The sequence below is a fragment of the Ailuropoda melanoleuca genome, chromosome 8 (genome assembly GCF_002007445.2).
Source record: "Ailuropoda melanoleuca isolate Jingjing chromosome 8, ASM200744v2, whole genome shotgun sequence".
Classification (NCBI taxonomy): Eukaryota; Metazoa; Chordata; class Mammalia; order Carnivora; family Ursidae; genus Ailuropoda; species Ailuropoda melanoleuca.
In genome coordinates, this window is record NC_048225.1 from 40692310 (window position 1) to 40713535 (window position 21226).

Genomic DNA, 21226 nt, shown 5'->3' on the forward strand with positions numbered 1-21226 from the left:
TGGAATGCCATCTTTCACGCCAATGGACCTCAAAAGAAAGCTGGGGTAGCAATTCTCATATCAGACAGATTGGATTTTAAACTAAAGACTATAGTTAGAGACACAGTAAGGCACTATATTATTCTTAAAGTTTGTATCCAGCAAGTGGATATGACAAGTATAAATATATATGACCCCAACAAGGGAGCAGCAAGATACACAAGCCAACTCTTCACCAGAATAAAAAGACATATAGATAAAAATATGTTAATAGTAGGGGACCTAAACACTCCACTATCAGAAATAGACAGAACACCCATGCAAAAAATCGACAAAGAAACAAGGGCTTTGAATGCCATACTCGATGAGCTGGACCTCATAGATATATATAGAACACTACATCCCAGAACGAAGGAATACTCATTCTATTCTAATGCCCATGGAACTTTCTCAAGAATACACCATGTTCTGGGACACAAAACAGGTCGCAACCAATACGAAAAGACAAATTATTCCCTGCATATTCTCAGACCACAACGCTCTGAAATTGGAACTCAACCACAAGGAAAAATTTGGAAGAAACTCAAACACTTGGAGACTAAGAATCTTCCTGCTCAGGAATGATTAGATAAACCAGGAAATCAAAAATCAATTTAAACAATTTACGGAGACCAACGAGAATGAAAGCACAATGGTCCAAAACCTATGGGATACTGCAAAGGCAGTCCTAAGGGGGAAATACATAGCCATCCAAGCCTCACTCCAAAGAATAGAAAAATCTAAAATGCAGTTTTCATATTCTCACCTCAAGAAGCTGCAACAGCAACAGAGGGACAGGCCTAATCCACACACGAGGAAGCATTTGACCAAGATTGGAGCAGATCAATGAATTAGAAACCAGGGGTACAGTAGAGCAGATCAACAGAATTAGAAGCTAGTTCTTTGAGAGAATCAATAAAATTGACAGACCACTGGCAAGACTTATCCAAAAGAATAGAGAAAGGATCCAAATTAATAAAATTATGAATGAAAAAGGAGAGGTCACAACCAACACCAATAAAATTGGAAGGATTATTAGAAGCTTTTATCAGCAGCTTTATGCCAATAAATTAAACAACCTGGAAGACATGGAGGTCTTCCCGGAAACCTATAAACTACCAAGACTGAAACAGGAAGAAATTGATTTTTTAAAGAGGCCAATTAATTATGAAGAGATTGAGTCAGTGATAAACAACCTTCCAAAAAACAAAACTCCAGGCACGGACGGTTTTCCTGGGGAATTCTACCAAACATTCAAAGAAGAAATAATACCTATTCTCCTAAAGCTATTTCAAAAAATAGAAACAGAAGGAAAGATACCAAACTCATTCTACGAGGCCAATATTACCTTGATCCCCAAACCAGGCAAAGACCGAATCAAAAAGAAGGATTACAGATGGTTTTCCCTGATGAATATGGGCGCCAAAATCCTCAACAAGATCCTGGCTAATAGAATCCAACAGTACATTAAAAGGATTATCCATCATGACCAAGTGGGATTCATCCTTGTGATGCAAGGGTGGTTCAACATTCACAAATCGATTGGGGTCTAAGATTTTGTCCAGAAAGAAAAATTCAGAAATCATATGATCCTCTCAATAGATGCAGAAAAAGCATTTGACAAAATACAGCATCCTTTCCTGATTAAAGCCCTTCAGAGTGTAGGGATAGAGGTACATTCCTCAATCTCATAAAAATCATCCATGAAAAGCCTACAGCAAATATCACTCTAATTGGGGAAAGACTGGAAGCCCTTCCCTTAATATCAGGAATACAACAAGGATGCCCACTCTCGCCACTATTATTCAACATAGTACTAGAAGTCCTTGCAACAGCAATCAGACAACAAAAGGGATAAAAGGTATCCAAATCAGCAAAGAAGTCAACATGTCTCTCTTTGCGGGTGACATGATACTCTATATGGAAAAGCCAAATGAATCCACTCCCAAACTATTAGAAGTGATAGAGCAATTCAGTAATGTGGCGGGATACAAAATCAATGCTCAGAAATCGGTTGCATTTCTATACACAAAAAATGAAACTGAAGATAGAGAAATTAGGGAATCCATCCCATTTACAATAGCACCAAAAACCATACGTTACCTTGGAATTAACTTAACCAGGGACGTAAAGGATCTATATTCTAGAAACAATAAATCATTCTTGAAAGACATTGAGGAAGACACAAAAAGATGGAAAAATAGTCCATGCTCATGAATCGGAAGAATTAACATAATTAAAATGTCCATGCTATCCAGAGCAATCTACACTTTCAATGCTATCCCGATCAAAATATCAATGACATTTTTCAAAGAACTAGAACAAATAGTCCTTAAATTTGTATGGAACCAGAAAATGCCCCGAATCACCAAGGAACTGTTGAAAAGGAAAACAATGCTGGGGGCATCACAATGTCAGATTTCGAGCTGTACTACAAAGCTGTGATCACAAAGACAGAACGATACTGGCACAAAAACAGACACATAGACCAATGGAACAGAATAGAGAACCCAGAAATGGACCCTCGGCTCTTTGGGCAACTAATTTTTGATAAAGCAGGTAAAAACAACCAGTGAAGACAGTCTCTTCAATAAATGGTGCTCGAAAATTGGACAGCTACATGCAAAAGAATGAAACTTGACCACTCTCTCACACCATACACAAAAATAAACTCCAAATGGACGAAAGACCTCTATGTGAGACAGGAATCCATTAAAATCCACGAGGAGAACATAGGCAGCAACATCTACGACATCGGCCACAGCAACCTTTTTTATGACACATCTCCAAAGGCAAGAGAAACAAAATATAAAATGAACTTGTGGGACTTCATCAAGATAAAAAGCTTCTGCATTTCCAAGGAAACAGTCAAAAAAACTAAGAGGCAGCCCACGGAATGGGAGAATATATTTGCAAATGACACTACAGATAAAAGAGTGGTATCCAAGATCTACAAAGAACTTCTCAAACTCAATATGCGAGAAACAAATAAACAAATCATAAAATGGGCAGAAGATATGAACAGACACTTTTCCAATGAAGACATACAAATGGCTAACAGACACATGAAAAAATGTTCAAAATCCTTAGCCATCAGGGAAATTCAAATCAAAGTCACACTAAGATAACACTTTATGCCAGTTAGAATGGCAATAATCGACAAGGCAAGAAACAAAAATTGCTGGAGAGGATGTGGAGAAAGGGGATCCCTCCTACATTGTTAGTGGGAATGCAAGTTGGTACAGCCATTCTGGAAAACAATGTGCAGGTCCCTTAAAAAGTTAAAAATTGAGCTACCCTATGATCCAGCCATTGCACTACTGGGTATTTACCCCAAAGATACAGATGTAGTGAAGAGAAAGGCCATATGCACCCCAATGTTCATAGCAGCATTGTCCACAATAGCTAAATCGTGGANGATGCCCTTCAACAGATGACTGGATTAAGAAGTTGTGGTCCATATATACACTGGAATATTACTCAGCTATAAGAAAGAACGAATTCTCAACATTTGCTGCAACATAGACGGAACTGGAGGAGATAATGCTAAGTGAAATAAGTCAAGCAGAGAAAGACAATTATCATATGATTTCTCTCATCTATGTAACATAACTAGGAAGATTGGTAGGGGAAGAAAGGGATAAAGAAAGGGGGTGTAATCAGAAGGGGGAATGAAGCATGAGAGACTATGGACTCTGGAGAAACAAACTGAGGGCTTCAGAGGGGAGGCGGGTGGGGGAATGGGATAGACTGGTGATGGGTAGTAAGGAGGGCACGTATTGTTGGTGCACTGGGTGTTACACACAACTAATGAATCATCGAAGTTTACATCAGAAACCAGGGATGTACTGTATGGTGACTAACATAATAGAATAAAAAAAATTAAAAAAATTAAAAAAAAAAAGTTTCCTAAGTAACAACAAAGAAGGGAGGATGAAGAGATGATAAAACAAGATTGATAAATTATGTTAATAATTATCTCTATTTTTGTGTATGTTAGATCTATTCCATAATAAAAAGTAAAACTCAAAGGAAAATAAAATTAAAAAAAAAAGGAGCAGGGCACATAAGGGAATTTAATAAATGCAAGCCCCATAGTGATACCAGGGATAGCACTTTCCTCCCCCAAATACTGTTTAAATTTGAGAATAATCAACAGAAATATTCTAGTTAAGTTCATTATATATTTATAATTTTAGCTTTGTAAAACAGAGATTAAGAGAAGTTGTATTTTTTTTAATTTGGGGAAAAAAGAAGTGAAGTTCAGGTATATTTATGTAATTTTATTATAGGATATGTATTGTTTAAAAAAATCTATGACAGTGTACCATGTTACAAGAAGTTGGAACTTCTAACTAAATACATATTGTAGGATAATATGTATTGTTTAAAAAGTATGCATTGTTTAAAAAATACATATTTTACAATAAAATATGTTTAAAATAAAATATGTGTTGTCTAAAAAAATCTATGATGGTGTACTATGTTCCAAGAAGATTTATAAAGCCAAAACACATAAGCTTTAAAGGAGTCTACAATTTGACAGAAAAATCAGATGAAGAATAAATATTATCTTCATTATCCAAGTTATACACCTTAGCTAGTTTTAAAACACAGAAACCCAGGGGTGCCTAAGTGGCTCAGTTGGTTAAGCATCTGCAGTCCACTCAGGTCATAATCCCAGGGTCCTGCTCAGGGAGTCTGCTTCTCCTTCTGCCCCTGCTTGTGATTTTTCTTGCTATCTCTCTCTTTCAAATAAATAAATAAAATCTTAAAAAGAAAACCCACATAAACTCAACCATCACAGATTTTTGTAAACTTTATCAAATAGCTGAGTACATTCCAATTAAGTGGCTTCCTTTGTTAATGATCCACAGTTTTACAGGGGAGCATTTCAGCCTTATACAAGCATATGCATCTCCAGCCAGGCTTCCTGAAGTGGAATCCCACCCCTCACTCAGTGGTGTGGTGATCTGGGCAGACCGCCCTCTTGTCTCCCTTTCCTCCGGTCAGGCAGAGGCAGTAATACTACAAAGCTGTTAATTCAGGAAACAATTTGGAAAGTTATCACTATTGTATTTACATAGCAAAGATGAATAAGCTTTTTCTGGACTTCCTATTTTATTTATTTTTTAAAAAAAGATTTTATTAATTTATTAAGAGAGAGAGTGCAGGCAGGGAGAGGGGCAAAGGGAGAGGGAGACAGAGAATCCTCAAGCAGATTCTGTGCTGAGCACGGAGCCGGATATGGCACTCAATCTCACGACCCCCAGCCCCAATCAAGAGCCACTCAGGCACCCCTGGACACTATATTTTAAATGTGCCAATTTGGGGGTTTATAGAACTTCTTTTCTGCTATCCTGAATCTACAACTAGGAAATCCAAAAACTGTAAAAACCATAAATTTGGAGGGAATTTACTTGGCATCAAAACCTGATTTGATGCAAACTCATTTGACAGCAAAATCTAATTTGAGCAGATATGTGGTTATCCATATTATTTATTTTTATTATTTATTATTTACCTCTGCTTAGTATGATTATTCATATATTTTGTTGCAAAAATATTTATATGCCTGCTTCCTGTATTCTATCCTAGCCTCCTGAGTGTCAGCCAATATATGGGATATGACTCACATTACTTTTAAATATCTGAAAATATCTGAATCGGGCCCAAGGGTTCCAAATAAGAGATAAGGGACCTCAGCCAATAATTTCCAGAATTTGAAACTCTTTAACTTACTTCTTAGATGGAAAGAGAATTTTAAAAAGACATACTTCATCTGGAAAACCTTTAATAAAATCACTTAAAAATGTTTTTAAGTTTCCCATGATGATTAAGGCCCAACCACTCACCATTTGCTGGGTAACCAGGTGTGAGAGGGTCCCCTGCACCATTAAGATTTAAGATATTTCCACGCTGGACACTGCCACCAGGAAGATTCCAACCATCTGGATAGGACTTCACCCCAGGAGCAAAGTAATCAGCAGGATCTGAGTACAGAATGACTCCTTTGGCCCCTGCCAGCTGGGCATTTTTAACCTGGAAAGCACAATGTCTCTCTTATTTCAGGTTGGTTGTTCCAGATTTGATAATATCAATCTTTTTTGAAATTACGCTTATATGAATAGCCAAATGTTATTTTCAATCTTTTATCATTAGACCTACAACAAGGACATTTCATAGAGAACTGGCTTTTGCTTTTTCCTACTTCAAGTTCTAAAAATGGGTTTCTAGGGAAAAAAGAGATAAAAATGGGTTTCTAGGAATGGATCATCCCTCAGAGCTGTAGCTTTAGAAAATGTTTATAATAGTGATAGCAAGTACTTTCTGTTTCTTTCACTAGTCTAGATGTACAAGAAGAAAGCAGACTCTACAGGCCAAATTTTATATCTTTTATGGCTGGAAGGGAATATTTTTGAAATTTAATTTCTCACAAAAGCGAAAAAAAATGAACAGATCAGGTGATAGTAATTTTTTAAAACTGCTGTGCAGAATTTGGTTTCTCTGATTACCTATAATAACAATTCACATTAAAATTGTAAATATTTTCAAAGATAATATTAAAAAACAAAGATACTGATGGCAAAAACAAACCCAATGAATGCTTCTATGTATACCACAGGCATAATTTGCTGGTATGGAAAAATCTGCTCTGTTCTCCTTGAACTTCTACACTGGTCCAAACTCCAATGACCCAATTTAAAACCCCTGTCTGTAAGCCAGGAAATGTGTCCTCCCCATAAAGTGGCTGTGTTACAGAATATGAGAGGATCATGGTTCTCAGAAAGTTTTAAGGGTATATTTCTACATATGTAAGTACCATATATTTTTTTATATTGGGAGAAAAGGAAAAAAAATGATTTTTACCTTATTTCCTCTGAAAATTTTCCCATATCTGGCAATCACAATCTTCCCAGAGCAATTGATTTTCATGTCCCTCTCTAGTTTAAAGAAGTCTTCAGTCTGTGCATAGTTAACATACACTAGATCACCCTGTTGAGATCAGGAATGATTTAGTATAAGTATGATTTAATACAAGGAGGTTTCTCTGCACAACTGTTTCACATCTTTGAATGAGGAAAGAGGAAAGAGCATGCAAGAGGGCCAGAAAGGCATCAGTCTCACATAAGAGATGCAAGGAAGAAATGAGCTTGAATTATAGCAATTGGCTGAGTTACAGACATATGAATTTAACAGTAAGCTCTGTTTTTATCTCTTTTAGAGTGGTTATAACGTTATAGAAGTGTTCCCCAAAAATGTATATGAATATACACATTGCTGCATGCAGTTTGAAGGAGTCCAGGCACCCTAGGTTAAGAAACATTTGACGAGAGTTTTATTCTTAGAAGTACATTCACAACTAGTAGCCTAATGGGTCTCCTCTACCACCAGGTAAGGAAGAAAGGTCAGGTAGTATAACTGCCTTATGGGTCTGTTTTCATATTATTAATATGATTATGTGCAAGTCTTAATAACATCTCTGAGTCTCAGTATTCTCATTTGCAAAATGACCTGTTAAACCAGTATCCTTCATTTTTTTTCTCACCTACTCCCTAAATTAATTTTGAAAAACAAACACCCCTCATATATTTACTTGACATCTAAAATTGCTTATCATACCTTTAAGGAGCTACAACAAATGCAATTTCCAACATATTATAACTATTAATATTTTGACAAGCAATTTTACATCACTTTATGTATGTATCCCAAAAGAATATACACACTATACTGATTTACATCATCCATTTAAAAAGGAAGACACTCTTCAGTCAGAATTTTATCACGCCTTTTCTCCTCGAACTTCTATCTTGTCCCCCTTTCCCCCAAAGAATTTTATTCTAGAGTAGAATATATTTGTGCTGGACACTGGGATATACTGCCCAGATCCTCCTTCGCTGAAGACGTTCTTGCTCCAGTTGCAAGAAAGGCTCTCTGCAGACAGCCTTCAGTTCTCAAGCCTCTTCAGGAATTTCCTCAGCTACAGACAACCACCCTGCTCAAAGTCATGCCCCTTCCTGGGATGTCACGCAGTCCATGACTGATCAGTGGGGAGTATAAAGCCTTGGACATTTTAGTCCAGCCCAGGACAGTTCTGAAGGGCTCTGCTGACTCTAGAAATGCCCTTCAGGTCAGCAGAGGCTGTCCCTGAGCTACCATTGAGGGTCATTTCTCCCTCTGCTCAATCCAGGTTCCCTCCCCTGACACAACTATTGATCCCAAGAGAACACTTCTTAATTAACATCTAGGATGCTACATTCCATCTCAGTTTCCATCACCTAGAATCCAGGAAAGGTTGGAAGTCTTTTCTTGATCACTGCCAAACTTCCCTTGACTAAGAATATACATATATGTGTATATATGTGTGTGTGTGTGTGTGTGCGCATATATAAGTGTGTATATATGTATGTATGTGTGTGTATAAATATATAGAGAGAGGGAGAAAGAGAGAGAATTTTTTAAAATGTCTTGTGATAGGATGTATGCATGAAGAAAATTCTTTAGGAGTAAGCTAATTAGTAGTAGTATCAGACTAAGTCTAATAATATTACCAATTTGCGTAAATGATACCCAAGCATAAAATTTTACTTGAAATATATCTCTTAAAGCTATTAAATGTTAAAACATCAGGTCACTGGATGAATAAATTATTGCTAGAATGAGACAGGACTCCACATTAGTTCTATTCACATGTCTTGTTTTTAGACATAATTTCGAGAAACTTTGAGATGGGAAGGAAAGTTTTGTTACAGAATTTTCACTAAGGTTATTTAAACTCCTTCCAAGTTACAATGCCCAAATCACACACACTGATCTATTATCCGAGTTAATTCTAATGATGTCAGCTAGATGCTCAACTAGGCTCATCTAATTTTGTTCAATTGCAAACCATTTGACTTGCCAAATATCTTGTTACCCAGTTATGAGAATCTTTCACTATTGTCTCTTAGTCCAGAACCTCATAAATTTTTACAACTTGGAGATATGCTTCATATTGTTTTAGGGTGGGTGAGAGATGTCTTTCATTTGTAAAAATAAGAGAAAAATTATTATAAATAAGGAAGTGGGAACAAAGTACCGCAGGACCTGACCATGGGCTAGTTCTCAATCCAATGTAACTGTACACTGAGAAATTGGTGGTGGAAACCAAGTTCTTTAAAATGATCTCATGTCTGCCTCTGGAAAGTCTTCATACATCCTAGTTTGAACTCCCTGGGCAGGAAAACTCATATCCTATAATTTTATTTTTATTGCTTCCCTCTTCTGCTACATTTCTCCTAGCTTGTGCACAATAAATTTATAACACATGCTAAAATTAAGTTGTTTGCAAGCTAATTCTAGGATTCAATTGACAAACTTGTTGAAAATGTATCATTATGGATCCAGCAGTGTTCTACAAACTAGGGATACAGCACATTCCTGTCCTTGAAGGAACTTAGATTCACCCGAAACGCAGAAAGATAATAAAAATAATAACTAAGTAAATTACATAGTATATTAAAAAGTGACAAGTGCTGTAGAAAATTGTTTCAAAGTTTAAATAGGATAGGCAAATAGTAAATTAGTACTTGGGCGAGTGCAACTTTAAATGAAAAAAAGTTAAGTCTTCTGAGAAGGTGACATTTGAATCTTTGCTTCAGTAAAAGGATTACTTTTAGCTCTTATATTTCTTTCTCTGACAATGCAATATTAACACACTATTAATGACTGCACTGTATGTCTCATTTATAATTGTTAGCCCTCTCTGGAGCTCACTCTTATTCTGTGAATATAGAGTTATTAACCAATTTAATTTCAGTGAATTTTGTCTTAGTGTCAGTGTCCTACTTGAAATTGATCCCTATTTAATATGACTAACTTTAGGGAGGCTACTTCCTTAAATGTCTGCAAGCTGTGGCTATCTTTTGATAAATCTACAATCCTCACAAAACAAATGAGAGATAGGAGGTGACATTAGTTGAAAAATGACAGTACGCTTTGAAAATAAAACAAGGGTGATAGATATGTCCTCTGGGCACTTCACAAATGCAAGTTGTCACTGTCAGTTAGAAAAAAGCTTTGTTTTCAGACAATGACCTTCTTGTAAAGTTTACACTGTACCATTGTTCTATGACTGGGAATAAATACAATCTTGCACTGTTAGCCTAGAATTTTCCGTTTCTTTCAAGCTTCCATCTTCTTGCTCTTGTTAATTGAAACAGAATCGGGAGGCAAGGCCAGTGGCTCCCAAAGCATGGTTCGTAAGCCCTCAGAATCAATGTCATCTAGGGCCTTGTTGGAAATGAACTATGAAGACCTACCAAAACTCAAGGGGGTGGGAACAAGAACGGTATTTTATAAGTCTTCTGGATTATCATGGTACATGCTGAAGTTTGAGAGCCACTAGATTAGATTAGATTTTTATTTTATTTTATTTTTATTTTTTTAAAGATTTATTTATTTATTTATTTGTCAGAGAGAGAGAGAGCAAGAGCACAAGCAGGGAGAGCAGCAGGCAGAGGGAGAAGCAGGCTCCCTGCTGAGCAAGGAACCTGATGCGGGACTCGATCCCAGGACCCTGGGATTATATTTTTATAAGATATTATCGAATTGCTCATTTCGAATAGCCTAAAGCAGAGTCCAGTATTTCACACTCCAGAGAATTCAGATCCAAAGATTACTTATAGTGAAATATCTTAAGCACAGACATATCTAACTTTAAAAAAAATTAACATCGCACTGGCTGAGTTACAGGTGATCCAGTGAAGCACATCAGCCAACAAACTCATCTAATATTTGAACACAAAGAAGAATCCCACGCAGAATCACAGACTCTATCTTCCCATTAATCTAGAAGAGTTTAAGTACAATAATTCTGTCAAAGTCCAAAAATTACTTGGGAGATTTCAATTGATTATACATTAAACCCACAAACTCATGTGGGAATAATTTTCTCCTTATAGCACTCTCTCTTACCACCTGGAAACATAATCTGTTTCTTTATACTTAATATTTTCACTGCTCAATAAATTTCATAGGGTTCTTCAACTACTTCACACTCAGTGAAGACTTTTAAAGTGTATTTTATATTTTATGGCTATTTTAAATTAATTTTTTGTTATATTTCCTGTTATTATACACTATTTGTCCATACATACTTAACTCTGATAATATTAATTCTATTTTTAAATAACGATGTATTAGTGTTTTTTGTATATTCTGGTTATACAGATATCACTGTAAATAATGAAAAGAATTAATAAAAAGACCCAAAGTGTAAAAACATAAGGAGAACAATTGGGCAATATTAAAATTAAAGATATCTTTTCAATAAAGGGGAGTTTGGGGTTCCTGGCTGGCTTAGTTGGTTAAGCATCTGCCTTTGGCTCAGGTCATGATCCCAGGGTCCTGGAATCAAGCCCCATGGCAGTCTCCCTGCTCTGCAGGGAATCTGTCTCTCCCTCTCCCTCTGCCTCTCTCCCTGTTCATGATCTCTCTCTCACAAATCACATATATATATATATTTCACAAATCAAATATATATGTATATATTTATATATTTAAAAAAATAAATAAAGGGCAGCTTAGGTAACATGAGGAAACGAGTAAAAAATGAGAAAAAGGTATTTGTAATATTCAAACCAATATGGAATAAATAATTAAAATATTTAAGAAACCCTTAAATTTAATAAGAAAAAGGCTGGAAATTCAACAGGAAGAAGACAAAGCTATACTTAGTCATTGTACAGAAAAAAAACCAGAACGGCTAATAAATAAATATGTTTAGAGATGAGCAACCTTGGTTGTAATCAGAGAAATGTGAATTAGAATAAAATAAGGGCAAAAATTATAAAGTTATATAGTTTCAAGTGTTGATGAAAATATATGAGGAAAAAGGAACACTCATTGAGTGTCAGTGGAAGCAATCAACTGCTAAAGTCTGGACACTGTGAAATTAAATATTCCTACAAAACAGCAATACCACCCCTGGTTTACTGTAAACAGAGAAACCCTTGCAAGCCCAGAAGGGGACACATATGAGGATATTCCCTGCAACACTGTGGTGATGAGGATTTAGGAGTAAAGCTGACTCACCACAAAAAGAATGGGTAAGTTACATGTGGTGTGCATATAACGTGGAACAATAAGCAACAGTAAAAAGCAATGACATAAAGCAACATGGATAGACTTTTTAAAGGCCATTGATTGAAAAGAGTAAGAGATCAAGTAAGACCTAATTTTAAATGCTATTTACATAAATTTAAAAATTTCAGGAATATATACAATGCTGGGGCATCTGGGTGGCTCAGTTGGTTAAGTGTCCAACTCTTGATTTTTGGCTCAGGTCATGATCTTAGCATTGTGAGATCTAGCCCTCCTGGGCATGGAGCCTGCCGAGGATTCTTTCTCTCCCTCTCCCTCTACCCCTCCCCTGCTCTCTCCTTCTCTAAAGAAAAAAAAAAAGGATATATGCATTGCTAAGGACATAAATCATTAGGCAGAAGGAGAGGAATGAGATTAAGAATAAGGATGAGAGATGAAAAGGAAAGAAAAAAAAAAGAAAAAAAGAAAAGAAAAAAAATGAAAGGAAATTAAGAATCATACATGGGTCCATTATGGTAAGGCACCTTAACCTGTGGAATAAGCCTAAGTGACCACAGTACACCTGAGATATAAAATATATTATCTCTTCACTTCCAATAGTTATATGCCTCATTCCTAGCTCAACCATCAATTATGAAATAATTATGATTGCGAGCATTCTGTTTATATGCTAAATATTAGAAAGAATTTTTCTAATATTATACCATTAAGATGTAAACTAATCATTTGAAGTAAATTTCATATAACCATGGAAAATAATCTTTCATTCAAAGTTTGCTAGAGTTTTTAAATTATAAATAAGTTAATAAATCCAATACATTTGAAAATAAAAAATAGTATTTTCTCTCTTACTTATTTAAAAATTTGGATTATATCAAATATCTCCTTTTAACTGTTTATTTATTGTCTGCATGTATGAGGGGGTTCTGTTTGTTATTTATATTTTATTGTATTGCATTTTTACCTCTGGCATCCCCTGGGGAGAGAAGGCATTAAAAGGTGGCACAACATCTGAAACATTTTCATATCCTGGAGGAGGTGGTTCAAATAATGATGAGTTAAAAATCTGGAAAAGCAAAATATAATAGTCAAAACTAAGTCAGGTGAAGTTTGATTACTACAAGCAAACAAGGAAAAATGTACATTACCATTTTTGTCAGTAGAGGGATTTTTATTTTGTATTTTGAAAATACAAAAATCAAATACCCAGCACTGTCCTAGAATAAACCACAGACCTAGAAAGGATCTATCAAGCACCAGGTTTTGATTTAGGAGGAAAATGTTAACACCCAAATAGAGAGTAACATTGTATTGTAATCTTAATCCTTTATAGCATTGATAAGATAATTATTTAACAACAAATTAAATACCAAATTCACTTCAATAAAAATAGTACATTTGGGGGGATCCATATCTAATAGTATCTACACTGAACAACATTCACACTGAAAATAACTAAAGATGCTGAACTAAATATAAAATATAACCTTTTTAAATGTATCATCAAATTGGAAAAAAAAAAAGTGAGGAATACTCAGAAGCCAAAAAAATGGCGTGAAATCAGGAATCCTGAAAGGCTGCACTAAAGTCTGCCTTTGCCTTAATTGGGTCTCTCAGAGCCAAAACAGAGGCACAGAAGTTTGACGAAATTCTGAGATGGTCCAAATAATGCAAATAATGGAGTCTAAACAAGACACCCCTGCATAAAGCTGGGTCGCCAAAGAACATCCTTCAGGGTTAAGGCTACACTAGAGACAAACCCGTTGGATGTGTATATGAGGACTTGTAAAAGAGAATAGAGGGGTGCTGGAGTGGAGCAGTTGGTTGGGCATCTGACTTGATTTCAGCTCAGGTGGTGGTCTCAAGGGTTGTGGGATTGGGCCCCATGTCGGGCTCCGCACTCAGCACCGAGTCTGCATGGGATTCTCTCTCCCTCTGCCCTCCCTCTACTAGCTCTCTTTCTCTCTAAAAAAATAAAAAATAAATAAATCTTTTACAAAAGAGAGAGAGAGAGACAGAGAAGAGAATAGAAAGAATGTGGAGGAGCTAAATTTCAATATATAATAAGAATTTTTCAATAAAATTTTGATAAATAAATAAAATTTCTGATAAAAATTATGAACTCTTAAGATTCAGATGGTCCAATGAATACTGACCAAGCTAATGAAAAAATAACTTACATCCAGACCCATCACAGTAAAATTATGATATTCAAAATACTATTTAAATGTCAAAAGTTACAAAAGAGAGATTATACAAGAAACCCAAACAGAATAAAAATTGTATTGGCAGCTGATTTCTCAGCAGTAATAATGGAAGCCAAAATGCTGTCAAATATTCTCTCCATGTGTAAAGGGACAATAACTGTCAAACTACAAATCTAAGTCCCACAAAAACATTCTTCCTTTTGAAAATGAAATGGGGGCACCTGCACGGCTCAATTGGTTAAGCGTCTGACTCTTGATTTCGGCTCGGGTTGTGATATCAGGTCATGAGATTGAGCCATGCACTGGGCTCAGAGCTGGGTATGGAGCCTGACTATGATTCTCTATCTCCCTCTGCCCCTCCCCTCCCTTGCACTCAGGCATGAGTTTTCTCTCTCTCTCTCTCTCTGTAAAAGAAAGAAAGAAGAAGGAAAGAAAAAGAGAGACAGAGAGAAAGAAGAAAGAAGAAAGAAAGAAAAGGAAGAAAAAGGAAGAAAGAAAGAAAGAAAGAAAGAAAGAAAGAAAGAAAGAAGAAAAGAAAGAAAGAAGAAAAGAAAGAAAGAAGAAAAGAAAGAAAGGAAAGAAAGAAAGAGAAAGAAAGAAAGAGAAAGAAAGAAAGAAAGAAAGAAAGAAAGAAAGAAAGAAAGAAAGAAAGAAAAAGAAAAAAAAAAGAGAGGGAGGGAGGAAATGAAATGAAAAGAAAAAATGAAATGAAAGACACATTCTCCTATGAAAAATTAACAGTTCGGAGTCAACAGATATTCACTTAAAGAAAATCTCTAAATGACACCCTTCAACAAAACAAATAAAGCCTCTAAAAGAAGCTCTAAGATGATTCAAGAAGGACTGGTAAGCAAGGTGTCCTGAATATGTGGAAAAAATGAATAAATATGCACTGTATGTAATTAATAAAATCAAGTATTGTTCAAGTTGACAAGAACAAGATTGGATTAGAATTATGGGCATAAATTGGTAGGGTATGACCAAAGCGAAAGTATTCTAAGATGTTTGTATGTTTGTATTATAGGAATATTGATCAATTATGACATTGTTAAGTAGGGATCAGATTTTTTTAGTTTCCAAACTACTAAAAAATGAAACTGGCAAGATTAACCATCCAAAAAAAAGAAGAAGAAGAAGAAGAAGGGAAGGGGGAAAAAGAATTAGAAATCATCACGACAAAGGACATCCAGAAAATTATAGACTTTATCTTATATTTTTAGTATGTGCAAGTCTGCATGATTTTAATCTTATGGGAACCTGGGAGGTTTCTTTCTTTTTCTTATCCTTTTGTTTGGAATGCTTCTCTTTGGTTTTTTTTTTTTTTTTTTTTTTTAAGATTTTATTTATTTATTCGACAGAGATAGAGACAGCCAGCGAGAGAGGGAACACAAGCAGGGGGAGTGGGAGAGGAAGAAGCAGGCTCATAGCCGAAGAGCCTGATGTGGGGCTCGATCCCATAACGCCGAGATCACGCCCTGAGCCGAAGGCAGACGCTTAACCGCTGTGCCACCCAGGCGCCCCATTCTCTTTGGTTTTTTAATGAAGCAGATGTACAATGTGTGCTCACGGCAAAAACAGAGACCATACATACTTTAAGGTTTTGCTGAGTCATTTTGACGTTGGTAAACATTCAAGTATAGCTTCTCTGGGAGCCCAGGAGTAGGACCCACAAACATGAAAAGTTGAAAATTCCCTTTCTTTTATCACAACCAGGAGTTGATTTGGGGGATATTTACCTCTGTTTCTTTAAATAGCATGCTATGTTTCAGATTTAGGTGTTATCTATGAACATTGCAACAGTTCAACTGTTTTTGTCCCTCTGCCCCACTTGTGAATGTTTTTGTACTATTACCATCTCCCAGTGTAATTTAATTATTGTGACTATTCAGAGCTGAGTTCTGTGGTAAACTGTAAACTTTTAGTCTCCTGCACAACATGCACAAGTTCCTCCTTCCACAGGCAAGAAATATGACTAGTGTTGTATAAATTCTACCAGAAATATTTTAAATATATACAGACACATTATCTTATCTTTGTTCACATAGAGGGAACATATGATATAGATTGAACTATATATTGCCTTTTTTTATGCCACAAAAGGTAAATAGAAATTTGTAAACTGAACTGTTTTAGTTATACTCAGAATACATAATTAGAGGCTATATTAGTGAATTCTGGAAAGTGAGCAATGCTCTCTGTTATATAGTCTACCTTTGATAAAGTCACCCAAAAAAGTTGTTTCCTTGACCTTACAAATTTTTCCTACTTGTTAGAATAACTCATTAACTTGCTCTAAAATCCCCTTGTTCAGAAAGGCTGTAAAATTGAAGATTACCATATAGGCAAATTGAGTGACACCAACTTGAATACTCCCTTGGCTGAAAGACGTGCTGATGCAAGGACTTTGTTTCTGGATGGATTTGTATTGTACTTTACTACAGTTTCTTTTAGAATCTTTCCCAATGATTCAGATGAGTTTTATACCTTATGTGGTTTACAGAAAAATTATGGGCTATATGGAGGATGTGGGCATTTCTGAAGGGTAGTAGTTGATATGGTTTCACGTTAGGTTCTGTGTGCCTCAGAAAAGGTAGATATTTAGCGCTCTAGTTGGTATAACATAATGTCATGTTCACTCCTGGTCTCCCATCACTGTTTGTACCCCTGCCCAGGACCAGGACCATGTACAGTGTGGAAAAGTAGTGATAGATATCCAAACTCAAAGGGAATGTTTTTAATGTCTCACCATTAATTTTGATAGTTGCTGTGACCTTTATCAGGTGATGTTAATTAACTTCCTTTCCAAGTTTACTAAGAGTTTTTATCGTGAATTTATTTTTCACTTTTCAACTTTTTTTTGGGGGGGGGCTGGATATTTTTTGAGATGAGTATGCAATTTTTCTTTTTCATAACGATAATTATATTATCCATATATATACACATTACACATTTGGCCTGTATTTTTGCAACTTGTTTGTTGGTCTTGCTTTAAAAAATGAATTGAGTTTTTAATATTCTCTGAAATAGGTTGTGTTATATTTAAATGATCTTTAACTTCAATCTTTCAAACTTAAAGGAAAACCAGTTGGTCTTGATGCTCTGTGTTGTGGGAGTTTCTGAAGTACTAATTCAATTTAATTAATCTTATAGAACTATTTGGATTTTTAAAAAATGCATTCTTGTGTCAATTTTCATGTTTTTTCCATTTCATCTCAGCTGTGAATTATTGTCATCCTTCTTCCTAGAATTTTCTTATCTCTTTGAATATCCACAGCATCAATAGATATGCCTCTGTTTTTCACTCTGTATTTATTTATGCTTTCCTTGTATTTTTCCTTATTGATCTTTGTCCTTTAGGGGACAAAAGGGGTCATCGGGTGGATTACCTCATCAGTGCTGACCAGGTAATTTCAGATTGACTAGTTAAAGGTCACATTCCTGGGAAAGGTTGAAACTGCGTTAGGTTAGGTATTAAGTCTTGGGTTGCTGAAGGGGCTCAGTACAAGTAACTCCATTTGGGGCCTCTTGTAACTTTTCCTCTACAGATAAAAACAAATTTAGAATTGTTGGTGAATTGAAACACTTAGGTAGTGACCCTCTTTATTTCTTAATAAGGTTTTTGACTTTGTCCTAAAACTTACTTTATAAGATAAAACCATTTTTTAAGTCAATATTTAATTGGTATTTCTTTTTCAGTTTTGTTACTTTCAAATTTGTTGTGATGTTGTGTTCAAATTACTCCTTATAAAATAGTACACAGCTGATTTTACTTAGTTTGACATGCTATGTTTTAAATCAGTTTTTTCCTTTAATTTTTTTTCTAATCACTGATATACAGCACTTAAGTCACTTTTACTTTCCTATTATGTGATTTTTACTCTTCCTTTCCCCCCCAATGCTCCTTTTTTCTTTCGTGAAAATCATGTATCTTGGGCAGCTGTCTTAACTTGGGCTCAAATAAAACTCTTTTCCTTTTCCTTTAAAATTTAAAAGGTTTGTTCATTTTGCGTCAACAGTTGACACAGCTTGCTTCAGGAAAAGGAGAAATAGGGAGAAAACAAGGCACTTTGGAGAAGTATGTGACTCTTTATGTTTAGATGTACTTTGGATGAAAATAAAAAAGGAAAATGAACTAATGATACAGCTTTTAAAAAATTAGGAAGTTTTAGGCAGTGTGATATTGAGATTTATGATAAATATATATTTGATCTTCATCGCATTTCTGGCACTGAGCTTCTAAAATGTTCTAAAAGGAATTTCCTGATAAGAGCAACAAAGCTGTCTATTGTTATGTTAACGAGGTAACTTTTGGACCCCACTTAAGGATGGGCTCAGGTTGCCAGGAGAATAAACTTAGTGATTAGAGGGTTGGAATTTTCAGTCCCACTGCTAACCTCCCAGCCAGGAGAGAGGAGCTGGAAGTTGAATCAATCACAAGAGCCAAGATTTAATCATTACACCTATGTAATGAAGCGTCCATAAAAACCCAAAGGACAGGGTTCAGAGAGCTTCTCGGTTGGAGATGGGGGGGACTGGGGTTCCTAGAGAGGGTGTGGAAGCTCTCTGCTCTTTCCCACATACTTTGCCCTATGCATCCTTCATCTGGCTATTGATTTGTATCATTTATCATCCTTTTACAATAAATCAGTAATCTGGAATGCAAAATGTTTTTTGCAAATGTTAATTTGCTCAAGCAAATTAGCCAATCCTGAGGAGGGGATCATAGGAACCTCTAATTTCTGCTCATCTGTCAGAAGTACAATTAACAACCTGGGTTTTCAACTGGCATCCTGAGTTGAACGGGGTCATTGGAACCTCCAGTCTATAGCTGGTAGGTCAGAAACACAGGTTAACAACCTAGGCTTGCAACTGGCATCTGAATGGGTGGGGAAGAGGGCAGTCTTATGAGACTGAATTGTTACCGATGGAATCTGATGCTCTCTCTGGGGAAATAGTGTCAGAATTGAGTTGAATGAATCATAGGACACCTAACTGGTGTTTGAGAATTGCTTGTTGGATGTGTGGGGAAAACACTCCCCATTCCAACAGAAATTGGTCTGGGAAGCCAAAAGAAACAGCTAACACCATTCCAGAAAATCTCCAGAATGATGTTTCTACATGATATCTTTATATTATGTGTCAGACTTGAAGAATTTAATAAATGCTTATAATGACAAAACAAATAATGAAATGGAATAATAAAAGCAAAGTCATGGTCAAAATTGGGAGGTGAAAGAAAAAGGAAAAAAGAAGTGCAAGTTTGTTATTTTCCTCACTGTATACAGATCATCCCCAAATCTGACAGATCAAGACAGAGATTGTATACACATATATGAACGTATATATTAATATAATCAATATCTTATTTCATCATTAAATAACTTTCCTAAACATACTTTTATAGACTCCTTAGTACTTAATTATATAGATATGCCCCCACTTATTTAACAAATATTATGGGACCGTATACTGTATATTGATATTCCACATAACCTTTTTAAAAAATACTTTTTAAATTTTGAGGTAGTTTAATATTTTAAAAAGATTAACTATTAACTACAATAATTTAAAATAGTAGTTAATATGGAAAGTTTTAAATCATAATAGGAAATTTAGCATGGGATTACATCACTGACAGCAAAACATAACAGCATATTTGCCATTAAAAGACTGATTCATTAGTTGATAGAATGTGGTTGACATATTAGAAAAAATTTTTTAAATTTATATATATTTAAATCACATGACATTTTCAGTTCACTGATCAGTCTGGACATATTTGAAGCTATATACAGCTGAGAAGGCTCAAGTAACAAAACGACTGAAGGAAACTATCTCTATTGAAAGGGGCTATTTCAGTACAGTAGCTCTAAAACTAAGGTATCCTAAACAGGGTTAAACAAATGAGTTTTATTTTATGAGTTTCATATTGAATACATATCATGATAAGAAATATCTCAAATTACTTGTATTATCTTTTCTTCCTAAAGAATGTGCCCTAACTTGCATACAAGATTGTAAATTGTTTAGATAATCATTCTATAGACATTCTCTCCAAATTCTCTTCCCCTTCAAATGCCCACATCCAAGTTTTGGGCACAGAGCTGAACACATGATCATATGAGTCTTATCATTATGTACCAGTAAAAAGCTGCGGACTCAAACTGCACACCAGATGTCTTGAGTTTCCTCACATCCCCAAACTTATACAGTATCTTTTAGAGTCTGAACCTATCAAAAATGTGTATATTTTACTTGCTTGGAAGTACTAATATATCATATTTTGTATTAGCACACACTACTAAAAAACAGAAAATACAACTGTCATCAAGCATTAATTTCTCAGACTTTTTCCAACATCACATTAATTTCACACATCATAGGAAAGGAGTTGATGTTGGTAATGAGATATTAAAGACATCATTCACAAGTTTCAATAATATTGATTTCTATCAATAATTACAGATGTATAGGACATTCTTTCATAAAAAATGTTTGATAAGAATAGAGATGAGGATAGTTTCTTATCTCTTTGTTTTACCTCATTTCCGTCTCCATCAATTATTGAGATGTAGTTGGGATGAGTCTTATTTGGATAGGACAACAGGACATCATAATGGGCTAACTCAACAGAATCCAGGCCAAATTCTTTCCACTGGGATTGAATTTGCTTTGCAAGCTGAAAGTTTTGTTCTGTTCCTGCTAAATGTGGCAGCCGTGTAAAATTACTGGTGAACAAAAATTGAAAGTGGTTAGAAATTAATGTTTAGTCAACCTTTCTCCTAAATGAACAACCAAGGAAGGCAGATTGACATTTCAAAGGTGCTTTGAAATGTGATACGTTAAAAAAGCAAAGTGGTACTATTATTGCATCAAATAGATTTTCAAAGCTTATTTTGAAGTTTTCATGCTCT

General features: G+C 35.3%; 1 protein-coding gene across 3 annotated transcripts in view; it reads right to left on the minus strand.

Moving 5' to 3' along the window:
* Positions 1 to 21226, minus strand: part of LOC100472805 (glutamate carboxypeptidase 2) — a 79532-nt gene that overhangs the window by 50931 nt on the left and 7375 nt on the right. For 2 of the 3 annotated variants that reach the window (XM_002927844.4, XM_019808572.2), the window contains exons 3-6: positions 20854 to 21040; positions 13070 to 13171; positions 6889 to 7014; positions 5874 to 6060 (exon numbers count right to left, since the gene is read on the minus strand). In XM_002927844.4, the coding sequence (XP_002927890.1) occupies positions 5874 to 6060; positions 6889 to 7014; positions 13070 to 13171; positions 20854 to 21040 (602 nt within the window). The remainder of the gene's footprint in view (positions 1 to 5873; positions 6061 to 6888; positions 7015 to 13069; positions 13172 to 20853; positions 21041 to 21226) is intronic. The other variant, XM_019808573.2, reaches the window with a different exon arrangement.